The sequence below is a fragment of the Falco peregrinus genome, chromosome 2, assembly GCF_023634155.1.
Source record: "Falco peregrinus isolate bFalPer1 chromosome 2, bFalPer1.pri, whole genome shotgun sequence".
Taxonomy (NCBI): Eukaryota; Metazoa; Chordata; class Aves; order Falconiformes; family Falconidae; genus Falco; species Falco peregrinus.
This window is the reverse complement of record NC_073722.1, coordinates 95,000,159-95,015,319: the sequence shown is the minus strand read 5'-3', so window position 1 is coordinate 95,015,319 and position 15,161 is coordinate 95,000,159. Positions and strand designations below refer to the sequence as shown.

The 15,161-nt window shown below is 46.9% G+C and overlaps 1 protein-coding gene across 1 annotated transcript in view; it reads right to left on the bottom strand.

Annotated features, from left to right (window-relative positions):
* Positions 1 to 4,760: 4,760 nt before the first annotated feature.
* Positions 4,761 to 15,161, bottom strand: part of BRAP (BRCA1 associated protein) — a 16,809-nt gene continuing 6,408 nt past the window's right edge. Inside the window, exons 7-12 of the mRNA XM_055796919.1 lie at positions 13,863 to 13,938; positions 12,714 to 12,852; positions 12,125 to 12,234; positions 10,394 to 10,483; positions 8,377 to 8,480; positions 4,761 to 7,140 (exon numbers count right to left, since the gene is read on the bottom strand). Coding sequence (XP_055652894.1) covers positions 6,780 to 7,140; positions 8,377 to 8,480; positions 10,394 to 10,483; positions 12,125 to 12,234; positions 12,714 to 12,852; positions 13,863 to 13,938 — 880 coding nt within the window. The 3' untranslated portion in view covers positions 4,761 to 6,779. The remainder of the gene's footprint in view (positions 7,141 to 8,376; positions 8,481 to 10,393; positions 10,484 to 12,124; positions 12,235 to 12,713; positions 12,853 to 13,862; positions 13,939 to 15,161) is intronic.

Below are 15,161 nucleotides of genomic sequence, written 5' to 3'. Positions count from 1 at the left end.
GCATTTGGATTTCTCCTCTCGATTACAGCTAGCGCAGCTGCAAATATGATCAAAAATATCTAATCCTCTTAACTGCTTCTGCAGCTTGACTCCAGTCGCTGCAGAGGAAAATGCTGCGATTTCAGTGTACTGCCTGCATTCCCACCCAGCTGCCTATAAACCTTGGCTTTCACACCACTGTTCATTCCTCCTCGTTGATTTCTTGGAAGGAGGAGTAGGTGTTTGGCTCCTTGTGATGAAGCTGCAGGGGTTTGTCAGCAAAGAGTGGAGGCCAGGAGCTCCCGGGTCCCGGGGCTGTGCTCATCTCTCAGTGCTCCATCACTGAGTGAACAGGATCCAGTTGGGATTTCTTCCTCACTCTAGTAAAGCCAGAGCACATTTGAAAACTGCCAAGGAGAATTGCTTGGAAAAAGTTCTCTTTACTCTTCACACAACCCCTGCACTAGCGGAGGGAAACTCTTGGCACGGCTGTGCTCAGGCAAGAGCGGCCGGCTCCCCCTGCGTCAGCGCAGGGCCGCTGGGTGCGGCAGCATCCCTGTCTCCTGTGGAGAACTCCAGCTCACCCACCTCGCTCAGCTGCATCTCCCACTCGGCTCCTCCAGGCCTCGCAGAAGGTTTTCCAACTGGGACTCCACACAGACCATGGATTCCAGCCAACAGCACTAGGAGTTTCTCCAGCCTATGTTAATTCTGCTTGGACTAGGACTACCAATAGCGTCAAGAAATTGTTCTAGGGGATTTAGTCACGTTTTATATGCTAAATGGATTTACTGTGGTTTTATTTTAGGTTTACAGAGCTCAGACACGGAGACCACAAAGTTGCCTTGGAACCTCACCCACACCTGTAGCAGGGGTGTCCCACCACCCCAGAGAGGAGGACCCCACCAAGGCAGGTTTCCTTCACGTGTTTAAGCCCCTCTGCTTTCCATGGCAAGGGACATGCTTCTTCACCTAAGATCATCACACATCAGCAGAGACTAATAAATATCACAAAGTCACATATAAATAGAGACACAAGGGAAGAGGGAGACTGGAAGGCAGAGGCACGTAAACAGGTGCCAAGAACATCATCTTTGCATCCAGGAGAACAAAGTCCTACGCTGACATTGCCCTCCAAGGCCATTGCTGCCACACAGGGACACCGGCTAATAGGCAAGAAAAACAACCAAGTTGCAGTCTACCTCCAGAAAAGCCCCCCTTACACCCAACAAAGGCAGCCCAACTACTTGGCCTGGGGCAGCTGGGGGGGATTTGGGGAATGCTTTGCCACCTCCACCAGCATTAGGTGGAGCACCCCCAGCTCCCTGCCCTGTGCAGGCTCCTGCACACCCCCAGGCACAAAGGGGCTTCACAGCTCAGCTTAAGCACTTCTGAGAGCACAACTGCTTCAGCAGCATGCAGAAGAGAAGCATTGCCACCAAAGTACCACCATCAGATAACCAGGAATGTGCAGGGCCCAGCACCAGAGACCAGCACAGCCCCATGGATCTCAGGGTGGGAATAAAGCACATGCTTAACACAGCACAAGCACAATGGTAGCTCAGCCTCACCCCCCTGCCCTCCAGCCCACAAATCCAGCTAACCTCCACAACCACAAAACACCACTAAACCTGAGCAAAAGACCAAAATCTCACCCTCCTGGTGAGCTCAGATGCTCCTGCTCAGAGTGCAGCCCCACCAGTGAGCAGCAAAGCTTTCCACTGCCACCCAGCACAGCTCAGGAAACCCCCCCACAAAGAACCCCACCAGCACCAGCTCCAACAAGGCAGCAACCCCTCCAGGTGCAGCAGCTTTATAGGAGCTGTTGGCCCTGAAGAAGGTTCAACGAGGACCAATTTCCTGGTGGGGAAGTAAACATTGTTCTCTCCGAGGTGTTTGATGTTTTTAACCAGCTGGGTATGGAAGGAGTTTGACTCTCCAGCTCCCTGTGAGAAGGTGGAAGGAAACCATGCGAGTATCTTGAAGTTTGTTGTCTAACTCAATTAACCAATTACTTCCAGGTCAAGAAGGAAGGGGCAAAGCTATAAATGCTGCTTGCTACTATAAATAATGTTTGCTCAAGGGTGGTGCAGGAGTGGGAAGTTTTAGGCGTGGGGTTTAAAATGGGGCTTGAAATAAAAGCAAATACCAGGAATTGGTTCCTGCTTTGAGCAAACCTGTCGCTATTTTGCTGTTGCCCCTCGGAGGCTGAAGTGCTCTGATGCACAGAGCTGGCTTTTGCCTTGGGAAATGCAGGAATTCAGGCTGGGCAATGAAAACACAAATGTCCCTCCTGTGCTGCAAAACTTCCCTCCAAACACTGCTGTCCTGGTGTAGGATCTGCTGTGGGCCAGCTGGATGAGCCTGCCTTTAAAATGCAATTATTAGACCAAAATGTCCATTTATGTAAAAAGAGGACTTAAAAAAAAAAAAAAAAAAGCCTAGGAGGAATCGATGTGAATTTCTCAGAGCTCAAACGAGAACAGACAAGTCAGTTGGTGCAGATCAAGGCAGGAATTTTCCACAGGGCCTTAGGGAATTGGGCTCTGGTGAAAAGGTAAAGGGAGCAGAGAGCGAGTGGTGGGATGGTAGCGTGCCCCTTGGAGGGGCCTGGGCTGGCATAGTGCAGGCAGAGGGAGCACAGCGTGGCTGTGGGGCGCTCCAGCTGCTCAGACAGATGTGCGTCTGCAGGGTGACTCTGTGTCTGCTCTGCCCATGGCACTGTGCAAGGTATTTTCCAGGGCACAAATCAGGGAGATGTCACTTCACCCAGCATCCTAAAAAAGCAGAACCAGAATCACGGAGGGGATTAATTGGTATTAAGGGACAGGCTCTTCCCAAGGGGCAAATTAGCCCACCAGAAAATTAAGGAATCCCTGGAACAGTGTGAAACAGAGCAATGTCAGCCACATACCTTGCCCCAAAGTTCGGTACCCACGGCCAGCCAGGCTGTGTGCAGGGGGCTCTGCAGGCTGCTGCTGGGCTGGCCCTGCGTGGGCTCATAGAATCCCATCAGCAGAGGGACTGTGGGGTGCTGGAGCTCAGGTGGCCACACCTGAGCACACATGGGCGCTGCATCCCCCTCCCACCCCTGGTGGATCCTGCTCGGAGCTTGGGCATGTACACTGTGGGTGCTGGAGGTCCGGGGAAACCCACCTCACCGTCCAGTCAAGCCCCACGAGCAGCACTGCTTTTGTCTCCTGCTAATCTGGCCTTTGCTGTTTGCTTATGGGGAACATCCCTGGCATGGAGCGGTGACAGCTGAGCCCCAGCTCACCCCGAGCTGCCCTACATCTATTTCCCTTCCAAGCAGGGTGGTATGTCCCTTTCTGTCCCTGCCGTCCCTCTGGCTGCGGGTGCTGCTTCTCCCAGCTGATGAGAAGCCATGCTGACCCATTGCCCCGTCTGACCGCCTCTCTCCAGCCTCGCTCGGGAACAGCTGCTGGAGTGAATCATTTCAGCATCCTGAAAAGCACAGAGGACTGTGCCAAGCGTTGTGCGACTTCTGGCTGTCACTCTGCTCCATCTGTGTTTCTCCCTGGCCATTTTAAGTCCCATAGCCTTTCCTGTGGTCCCCGATGACCTCTCATGAGCAGGATGGTGCTGTTGCCACAGAGGTGCAGAGCAGACAACAGAGCCTCTTGGGCCACCTTGGGTGTTTTCACAGTTACCATCCTGCCCACGTATGTAGAATCACAAGTTATTTTGCTGTCCTGTTCCCTCTCTGCCAGCCAGGGACCTTGTGGAGAGAGGGAACAGCAGGATCCAGCGAGGGTCACTGAACACACTGGCCACGGGTAACCCTCTGGGGGAGAGTAGGGCCCCAGTTTCTTGCTCCTGCTGGAACATCTTGCCGTGACTGCCATGTCACTCAGGTGGCAAGTGCCAAGGCAGGCTTTGCCCTAGAGCTCTCTTTAATACTGCTCCAGCCACCCGACACAGCACCAGCACGGACAGTAAAAGCCCTTTGCTGTTCATCGGAGGCAAATGCGCATTTCTTTCATGTTTTAAAAAAAAAAAAAGTCTATTTTAAGGTTTTTAATCATAGCAGAAGCTTGGCGAATCTCAGCTGTCCAGTGCTTGGGGGAAGTTTGATGCTTCTGCAACCTTCTACTGTGGCGATAGTGAGTCATCAGCCACAAAGCTGACCTGTTGTTCCACTTCCAGATGTCAAAACTTGACCGCAGGCTGGAGAGGTCTGAGTGCCACGGCTTTTTCTAGGCACTCGAGCATCCGTTTGATGGGTAAGGAAGAGTCACGGACCAGCCTTTGCTGGGACTTTTCCCTTCACCACGAGCAGGTTTGAGCCACATCAGCGCTGCTTCTGCCCTGTGGCCAGATAGACCATGGTCCTGCGGTGGGGAAGCTTCCCAAGGGAGGGTGCCCTCAACCTCAGCCAGCAGGAGCCGGGGTGAATGTGGCAGTAAGTAAATACCCAGATAGTCACCGTAGGTTGCCTCGTCACCTGGGATGATTTTAGGAAAGGCTGGAGGGCACTCAAGGACTGCGGGTAATTTAGTTTAATGCAAAAGTATTCCACAGTCCTTGCTTTTTCTGCATGAGCTGCCCCCTTCTCCTGAGCTAGAGATAATTACCCTGCCTTATCTGCTTAGATCAGCTCAGCTGAACCAAACTTCCCCCCAACCCAGACATGACAAAGAGCTCGTTTGGACAGATTTGCCTTCGAGTTAAAAAGTAGACTTCAAAAAGAATAGTTGCATGTTTTGTCTTTCTCCCTGCCATCTCTTCCCTCTGCTTCCAGTTGAATACACAAACAAAAATACTGCACGCTGTTTTAATTTTCAATCACATTTTTTGAAAATGAATTCCAAGATACAGTACAGCATCTTAGTGTTCTACACAAAGCAAGCTTTCAGCAAAAGGTCAGAGGATCTTAGATGGTGTAAAAATATATCTTAAATAAAATAGTTTCTATAGGAGAGCAAGCTGTGTTGTACATCTCTAGGTCCTTAGAATAATTTACAGGAGGCAGAGGCCTGGTTGTACAATCCACACACTACAAAAGAGTTAGTGTACATTCATGCTACAAAGTTAGAAAAGGTAGAAGTTCCAGATGATCGGGGCAGATCTCCAAACCCAAGCAGTGGATGCAACGAGTGCACTCACAAGTGCCCTGTATTTCAGTCAGGAAGTTCAACGCTTCCAGTCCATAAAGTCAGGAAGCAGATTATAACAACTCGCCTTCTGAGGCATTCAGTTTATTCTAACTCATTCCTTTCAACTGGCCAAAAAGAACAACTTCTAGCAATAAAGGACTAGCTGTTTATTTCTTTGTTCCAGTTTGGAGCTGGTAAGTCAGAGCTGCATTTTCAGTGTAACAAACTAAGATCACGGCTGTTTCTGCCATGTGAACAACGGAAACGGATCATGCTACGGTCTGAAAAGAACAATGGCGGGACTCTCCCAGCCCTTTTTAATAAAGGATCAGCTTTTGAACACTCAGATGGCTGAGCACAACGCAGCAACCAGGACAGTCACTTCTCTAGCCAAGGTAAAACTCTTCCCACCCCAGAGCGTCAAGTCTGGTACATATTCTAAGTGAAAATCAACCGAAAAAAACCGAAACCAGCCACCCAAGATTTGTCCACAAATTTCCTTTACAGGACCTGTTTACCTGTGGGGCAAATAACCTAGGTTTTGCCAACGGAGATTTTGGCCAGTGCCATGTTTCAGAGCAGAATGGGCAGCACCAAATGACCACAGAAACTGGAAACAGCTGCTGCATCGAGCAGCGAGGGTCCGGTGGCAGGGCAGCATGCCTGGCCCCGCTGCAGCAAAGGCTGGGGGCAGGCAGGTAGGAAGAGAGTTTGTAAAAAATACAGCATTACTCACTCTCCTCACCTTGTTTGGAGAAAAGCAGCACTGGAGCTTACACCAACTTACCCCTAGTATAGCCGATGGTGGGAACGCGCATGCGCCCTGCTCTGGCAGGATCGGAACATTCTGGCAGCTGTTAATATCTAACATGTACCAGTGTTTGCAAAAACAGCTCTATTTAATTTGTAGAAATGCCTGTAAAATAACCACATTAAACAGCATCCAGAATATAAAACCTTCATGCTTTCTGCCCCAAACGCAGCAGCATTGGCCTTTCAAAGGCCATCTGTAAAATGAAGAAAGAGATAGTAGCAAAGTCCCTTAAAGCATTTAATATCCTAGAACACAAGCCTTTAAGACTCGTTCAGTTTCTTACACCACTAAGATGGTTTATTTTCCACACCTCACTCCTTTTTATTTCCAAACCACAGTTCTACTCCTGCCCTAGCAGTTCTGCAGCATCAGGACTGAACATACTAAAAGGAGATGTATATAATCTAATTTACACTGTTTATTAAATAAAATATTTTTTTAATTGCAAATACTTTTAATCCAGGAGAAGAACTGGAGAAGCCTTACACACTGGGCCTAGCCTACTCTACAGCATCCCCAGAGGGAATGTGATGTTAAACACGTACACACCCACTCATCCCAAAACAGTACACTCTCCAAGAAAGTCAAACGCATGATAGGAGGGGCCTTGAAAAGGTAGGAAGGCAAAATGGTCATTAAGATCTGCCTTAACAAAAAAAAAAAAAAAAAAAAAAAGCTAAATAGTGCAGTGAAATGCTTTTAAATACCACAGACACCTCCACTGACTGGCAGCCAGTTTTATGAGCAGCTCTGAAGACAATTTCTAGCTGAGCTTTAGTGAACTGGGCGTTCCCAGCCGGAGTACCGAGAGGTGAGCCTGGCCTACCACCCACATGGCCAGTTTCAGTATGAGCAGAGCATTCTGATTTTCATTTGCCCCTCTTTCCACGGCCTCTCCTGGAAGAGGGTTTGCCCGTGCTCCCTGTGGAGGAGCTGGCAGAAGATGCCACCGCAATGTTGATCTGTCCTTCCTGAATCTCCTGTCGGGTCTCAGCTGGGAGGTGATTGATTTTCTGTTGCGTCTCTAAGTAGAACATGACATCCCGCAACTGCTCCTGAATCTCAGAGATCTGCAGGTCCTTTTGTTCGCAGGTTTCCTTTAACACTCTCTCCTCTTCCTTTAGTTTGTTCTGAAGCAAGGCTTGATTAGCTCTCAAACACTTATTCAGTTCTTGCTCCTCCTTGAGCTCATTGGAAAGCTTGGCCACTTTGTTATTCAGCTGAGAACACCTTACAAACAGAAGCACAAGTCAGGAAAGCAGCGCACCATACCAAGATCAAACCCCACCACACCCTTTTTATTTCCAATCCCTTCAGGCAACTGACCCCCAGCCCCACCAAGACCACCCGGAATTTGGTTTTCTGGCAAAAGATGGGCATGGGGAGGCAACACAAAAGGACTCTTGAAATCCTCTCAGGATTTTCTACTCAGCTTAAGGCTTGCTAGCACCTGTTTGCCTGCATATGGAATAGGATCTCGTGAAGCAGAATCCCTTCCTTTGTCCCTCTGCCCGCATAACCCAGGAGAATCCCTTCTCTTGCAAGTTAGGCAATCCCATCTTGTACCAAATGCCAACAGCGCAGGCAACAGACAGGGTGTGTTTGGGAGCACGCGACCGTCACCTTGAACACACATCTGCGACTTACATAATAGGTGCCAGAAAGGGCACAGACATTACATGGGGTCCTGAGAGCACTAAAGGCAGTCAGGGACTCCCAGATGCTGGCTCCCACCACACTCTGAGTACAAGACCCTGAAAATACCACTTCGCTCAGGAGCAAGATACTCCCACAAGAATATCATTTACCTTCCCTGCTCCTAACAGCTCGGTGCTTTTGCCCTGAAAGTTTGCTGGCATCATGCACAGACTCCTTTCCACTCAGCAAGGTGAGCTGCGTGAATCACTGCTCACTAGCTTGGGTTCCCTGCTCCAGCTGCTGCAGAGGCAGCAGCGACAGGGGCCCAGTGGGCTAGGAGGAATAGAGCACAGGAGGAGCAGAGCACGCAGTCCCACCTCAGGAGCTGGACCACGCTGATCCACATGGTCCCTGTGCTTCACATCTTTCCTCTAAACACTTCCTCAGATCTACATTTTTCTCTGTGCTGGGTGAGATGCCTCTACTGAGCTGCCTTTCTTCTCTTTGGATGTATCCGCCGATTGCAAAACAGACCGGCGTCTACTTCTGAGCAGGCAGAGGAAGGATTACTGAATGCTAAACGTGCAGGCCATGTAAAAAGAGCCAAGAGCCCAAAAGCTGTGTTCCATCTAACAGGCAATTTCAATTTGTGAACACCTACAGAAACGAGAGCTTTTTTAAAATAAGCTGTGTTCTCAGTATACCAGTTTAAATAGCTCGGAATTGCCCAGGAATAGCAAGACATTTTTTTGTTGTTGTTGTTGTTTTGGATGTCAGTGTACAGAGTTTTAATGGCTGCATGGAACTAAACCTGGCAGCGGTACCCACTTCCTTTCGACAAACTGCTTTTCTTTGAGCAAGTCATTCAGCCTCTGTTCCAGACTGTCACACTTCTCAATGGTTTCTTTAAATTTGGTCTTCATGTTGTTAATCTGTAAAAACAAACACACGGGCATTTCAAGCAGATCAAAGTCCTCTGCACTTTCATTATGACATTCAATTTTCTGGAGTGTTTTCCAGACTTCGACCAATTGCTATATCAAGGCAAGCAACAATTTTGAGTCAAGAAAAGGCTTAATTGTGATGAAGACCCTCTGCATTACACTTTGCGGTACCCCTACAAGGAACCATGTTGCCATGGAAGCTGCTCACACAGAACAGCAACTCAGGCTGCAAATCTGTGCCAGGCACCCCATTCAAACAAAAGCCGCATCGGATCCTTAACTTCTTATTGACTGCAGTTAAGCATTCATTTAGCCATTCTCTCAGATGTTTTTGTATCTGTCAGCAGACTTAAATTTCCATCTTCAGGTTTTACAATGCCAGGCTTTTGCTTATTTTAAACTAAACCTCAAATAAGTATGGTAAAAGTCTGAAAATTAACATGCTACTTTGCTCAGCACTGACTCAGCAGCTTGCTGTCATAAGGCAGTGACCTACTGACACAAATATCTTACTCATGCAAAACACAAACAGAAACACACATACATTGGCTTCCTCTTCCTCTCTACTTCACAACTCAAGACAGCTACTGCTGAAGAAAACTGAGCTTTCATTCTCTAGGCACTGCACAGAACATGTTGAAACCTCTAATGTAAGACTTACAGGAAATTTATGGACAGAAATAACTTGTTTCCCCTATATTAGTATCAAAAGCGTGCTTGCATGTAGTGAAGGCAGGAATTTAAAGGAAAAATGCTTTCCTGGAGGAGAAATTTGGATAAATATCAGTGTCAGCACACATGGTGCCTTTGCTGATGCCAGAGTCAATGCAGAGCCGGTTTTAAGCCTTCCGGCCTTAATCACTGAATGTTTATGCAGCTGATGGTTAATTTGGGGAAACAGCCTGAGCACCGATAGTGGAATACACTGCATAGTGGCACTGATCCAGACAAGACTTACATGGAGCAAGTGACATGAATAAGACTGTAAGGATCTTTAAACATGAAACCACATTTGGGGCATATATCGTAGCCATTTCACTTTGAGGTTGCTTTGTGGATCATGTTTCCTGGTCACATACAAGATGAGTTTTGCTATACCTTTTCCTTTTATAGGGTCCTCCATAAGATTTCTGGGACTGTTCTTTAGAGCAAGGTCAACCACTATTTCAATAGTTCTAATTTCTACGTTTACAATACTACTTAACTGCAGATACTAAATGGTTAATTAGAAGTCATGTAGGCAGTTCAGTTAAGGACTCAACCCTAAATCCTGACTCACTTTAAACCTAGTTGAAAGGATCTACGTGGAGTGAAAAGCATTCAAATATTCTCACTGGATTTCTGCTCATGACATTTTGAAGCAGTCCTGCCTACAGGATGCTTTATAGGAGGAGACTCTGAACTTTTCCCAAAGGGTGATGAGGAGAAATAGGGGATCAAAAAGAAAGGGCAAATCAATATGCATTTGGAGCAGAAAGACAGCTTCCACTTTCTGCAGCCAAGCACATTAAAGTCATATTGTCTATGCTACACTAACCTTCCCTAGAGATACACGTCAGCGTGAGACGGATGACATGGGCAAGCAGGGATCCTGCAGCAGCGCAGACTTGTTTTCCCCACTGCTGCAGTTTCCTGAGCAGCACATTTAAATCAACCCTCAATCTAGGTGGCAATCTACCTACTTCCGCACCGCTGAGCGGCAAATTGCTAGATCTGAGCATCGAGATAAGGGATACGTCTTGAAGCCAATTTTCTCAGCTGGTAGTGGAACAGGCTATGCGAGGCCACGTCATGCAACGCTCAGGCTGCCCAAGAGACCCAACAGTGGCATCTCCCATCAAACTGAGCAGTGTCCAGGGGCTGGTTTCAGCCGTTTCGCACATTCCCAGAGCAGAGCTCACCTCTTCAGCTGTATCCTTTTCTATTCGGACAATCTTGTTTTCCCAATAGATTCGCTGCGATTCCAGCTGGCTCGTTAGCAAATATGAGTACTACAAACACAGAAGATACACACAGAACAGTCAGCTTTTGCATAAGGGTGGCTATGCTGATTAAGAAGCCCAAAGGGCTTCGATATACAAATCAATTTAATCAGATGAAATTGATCATACAGGACATTCTGAACATACATGCAAACTGCAGATCCAGCAGGTGTGTTTCACCAATTTGATTTCAAAATCAAATCACTTGATTCTTTGAAATCAAGGAAAGCCTTCAGAGCACAACAGCAAGGATCAAGCATGAGTTCTGCCAAGCCATACCCAGTGTCACGTCAAGAACTTTTTCAAGAGGAGACATTTTTAATTGTAGTAGCAAAAAGCCTCTACAACTTTTACACTCCACAGGAAATGAAGCATCAGCCGTCTCAGTCACAAATGTCTGAGGTCCCAAAGGCTGCGTTGCAGAGTTCCCCATTCAGAGCCCAAACCCAGGGTAAATGCACACATCTAGCTTTGCTGTCAGAACATCTCTGGGAAAACACCCTCAGCTGCATATAACCACTCACAACTATTGTTCTCCTACAAGCATAGCCCATTCCAATGTTATTTTGGCACCTGAACAAGGATATATGCCTTACATCCCATCTTTTCCCTTCTGGTTTTGCACATGAGTCGTGTGCAAAGAAGATGGGAAAACACCATCATTTCTTATCATCAGGCTAATAAGCACCAAATTAGGCATTTGATACAGAAATAAACATGTGCAAAAAGCCTTGAACACACTGCCAAATCCATTCTTGCTACAAATACTCAGATCTTGTAAGCTAGATAGAGAGGTCTTGCATACTTTAAGCACCAACCTGCCAGAAAAAAGGGTTTAAAATAGCTGGTTTAGCATCTAAGCATTGCTCAGAAAATTCATGGAAAAGAAAACAAATATTTATTTGAGCAACAAGCTTACAAAGTTTGGTCTCTGTGGGCTGTTCCTCCTCAGATACCCTTGTGCCTATTGCGGCTGAAATCATGCTGCAGTATATCTGCTCAGTGGAGCAGTAATTTTGAGTTTCTCTGCTTTACCCTTCTAGTTAGGATAGGAGAAGCTGCCCAACCAGTAAAAACAAAAACGAAACAACAAAAACCTCACAAAAAACAGATCAAGAGAAGGACGCAGAACAGGGCTGGTATCAGACGAGCCTGTCTGCTTTCTTTGACAGCCAAGGTAAGCACACAGCTACAGATTCCTACATACTTGTTCAATTTACAAGCCAAGCTACTCAAATTGACAGTTCCATACACATCCTGGCTCTTAAGCCAAGTCACGGATCTACCAGGAAGGGTTTAGTGAGCGAGTCTGGGCATTCAGACCCATTTCATTCTCCAGTGACCTGAGTGTTCATCACAGTGTAACCAGCTCATCTTCAACCTACCAGCAAACACAGGACAAAACTGCAGCCAGCTTACACTTAGCTGCATTGGCTCTGCAGAGCCAAGAAGAGTTATTATGGAAGAAAAAAAAAAAAAAAAGAAAAGAAAGAGCAGTAAAAACATCCTGCTTCTGCCTGAAGATGACTGCCTACATGCAGGGAGCTGGTCTGCTGCATAAGCTGATGTAATTGTCCTGTTGTCATATCTGGATTTGAAACACTTCCACACAGCAGCACAATGCAGAGTCCAACAAGCCAAAATATTTACCTCTAATTGTAAGGCGTCAATTTTCTCTTCCTGACACATATCTCCCTCGCACTCATACTGAACTATCTTCCCATCAGTTTTACTTGCAACCAGTCGATGGACGTAGTTATCTGAAGGAAGAAAATTCAACCACAGGGAGTTTTAGCTTAAGAACACCCAGGTTGACACCAGTTATGCAGCACAATTAACCATGCAGACTGCTGCAACAGCATATTAGCAAGGCAGAAAGCCAACATCAGATGTATTTGTTATTTAGCAGACGTCGCACAGACACCTTGCAGGATATTTATTACAACAGCCCATTCCCATACCTCAGGGCAAACTGATGGAATGGGAGTAACAAACAAATTCTGCAGAGACTACAGGACCGCCCTGGTTCATTACAGAATCATGTTTTCCCTTCTCCATCTGCTACAGACCCACAAAAACTGCTATTAGAGAGGAGATGGATGTTCCCAAAAGACCAGGTATTAGTACAGATGCAAACCTTTAATCTCCAAGCAAACTCTACCACAAGTACTCTTACCAAAGGGTCCCAAAAGCCGTTTTACAAACAAGGTCATCCTACAAGGGAAGACAGAGCGCTTACCTCCAGCATAATCCCAGACTCTGTGGTTGGTCAACTGCATTGCGTAGGTGTGCTGGGTCTCCTCAAAGTGTTTGTAAGCGTGTCGACTCACGTACCGGCCACAGCCTATATGTCCACATATTAAACAGATCCAAAGGTTCTGTCAACAGAATAAGAAAGCTCTGTGTATACAACGCTGTCAAGTGGTGGTGTTGGTGCTCTGAGAAAGTGTGGTCTGACCCTGATGGCCTGCTGATGCTGTGTACATCCAGTCACTTCCTTAAAAAGCAAACAGTGTTTACTTTGCCCCCTCCTGCTTTGAATCCTTTCTCAGCTGGAAGGCGAAAGAGAAGGAGGTACCTGCTCATTTGAGCCAATTACAAGCCTGCAGGTGCTGGGCATGTTGACAGATTACCACAAGCATGGATGGAAGAATGGTCTTGACTAATGAATGAAGCACCTCAGCAGGACCACACAAAAGCAAGCTCTGAAGGGCAGAGACTAGAAGGGACCACGAAATTCAGTGTTAGTTTAGCTGCCTGCTATCATATTCATGTTATCACACACACTCTGATCAGGTTATATAGAATCCTACAATGGTTTGGGTTGGAAGGGACCTTAAAGACCATCCAGTACCAGTCCCCTGCCACGGGCAGGGACACCTTCCACCAGCTCAGGTTGCTCCCAGCCCCATCCAGCCTGGCCTTGGGCACTGCCAGGGATGGGGCACCCACAGCTGTGCTGGACAACCTGTGCCAGTGTCCCACCAACCTCACAGTAAAGAATTTCTTCCTTATATCTAATCTAAATCCACACTCTTTTAGTTTAAAACCACTACCCTTTACCCTATCACTACAGGCTCTACTAAAAAGTCCCACCTGCCTTATAAGCACCCTTTAAGTATTGAAAGGCTGCTTTAAAGTCTCCCCAGAGCCTCCTCTTGTATGCTAATATTTTTTTTTTTAAGAATCAGAAAGATCTGTCAGAACAGGAAATCTGGGAGTTAAGATCCCTTCCCAGTACTGATTCCAACTCATAAGGAAAGCAGATACACCACTGACTGGCAAAATCAGCCCAAAAGCAGCCACAGAATTAACCCCAAAAGCAACTAGAGCAGCTGTGCAGTCAGATCTAGTCTAGATCTCACTCACCATCCACCCACCTACTTACTTCTTGAACTCCACACTCAAAACACTTGTTCTCTTCCACCGGCTCAGGTGTTTGGCAGTATCTGCAGACAGGACACCTAGAGGGCAATAAGCATCATGATGAGACACAAGCAGCTCCATCTTAATATTACAGTAATTAAAGAGAGCCAGAGAGCTCAAAGTAAACGCTTTATGCAGTGGGACGCTCCCTATATGCACGCTTCTCTCAGTTCACATTTACCCCACACAAATTTGCCTCCATTCCACACAAGGCTACTGTTTTTAAGCCAGTAAATGACAGAAGGACAAAGAACCGTTCTTCCGAAGCCATTTCACAGCCTCAGCTTGATCTGGTTTTGCTGCAGTTTGAGTGTAGAGAACATCTGCAACCAAGAGCATCAGCGGGGCTGCCAGCGACGTCAGCCTCTGCTGGTAAGCAAAAAAGCCATGACCAAGCTCAAGAAACACTTCCCTGCCTCAGTCATAAACATCGCAAGAAGCGCTTGTATAGATGTGTTACACATCTCGAAATATTGCTCCTCCGGACTGCTGCCAGCTGATATCTTCAGTTCTCCATTACATGCAGGGTTTATGCAGCAGCTACACACTGTTGTGGAAGGATGCGGTAACTACACACTGCTGAGGCCAGCCAAGTCACAGAGGCAGGTACTCACACTCGGCAAACATACCTTAATACCCTAAGGAGATGCTTCAATTTCACCCCAACCCAACGGATTCGGTTTCAGCCCTTCCAGGAGGAACATCCCATAACCGTACCCTAAAAGATTCAGTAGCAGGCACCCCGCTATCATTTCTTTTGAAACTATACCACTGCCAGAAAGACAGAAGACCCAAGATCAGATGGAACCTTTGTCCAGACCCCAAGCGCTAGAAGCTCGGCGAGGGAGCAGGGTAACTGCTGTTGCCAGAACTGTTGATGTATTTTTTATTACCTGCTGGATAAGCTACAGAAACACTCAAGGGAGGAGACAATTGGACTGCAGTCAGCTTTCTATACAAATTCAGGTACTTACAGCCTCCGTGGCACCTAAGCAAAGTGGGCACAGATTTTCTTTCTTCGTTCTTCTAGACTGGGAGCTAAGTTCTGCTTAAATTGTATATTAGAGATTTAAGTGCTATTTTGGATCTTGCTCCTACACTGGCTAAGCTCCACTGCTTCAAATTTAAACTGGTTTTGATTTATGGAGCAAAGCAGCCCATAAACTTGAATAGGTACAAATCTGATTAATCTTACTGAGGTTCTGTTACTTTGGCTTACAAATGATATACAGAGGACTAAAAGCTTCCTCACACTCCATCA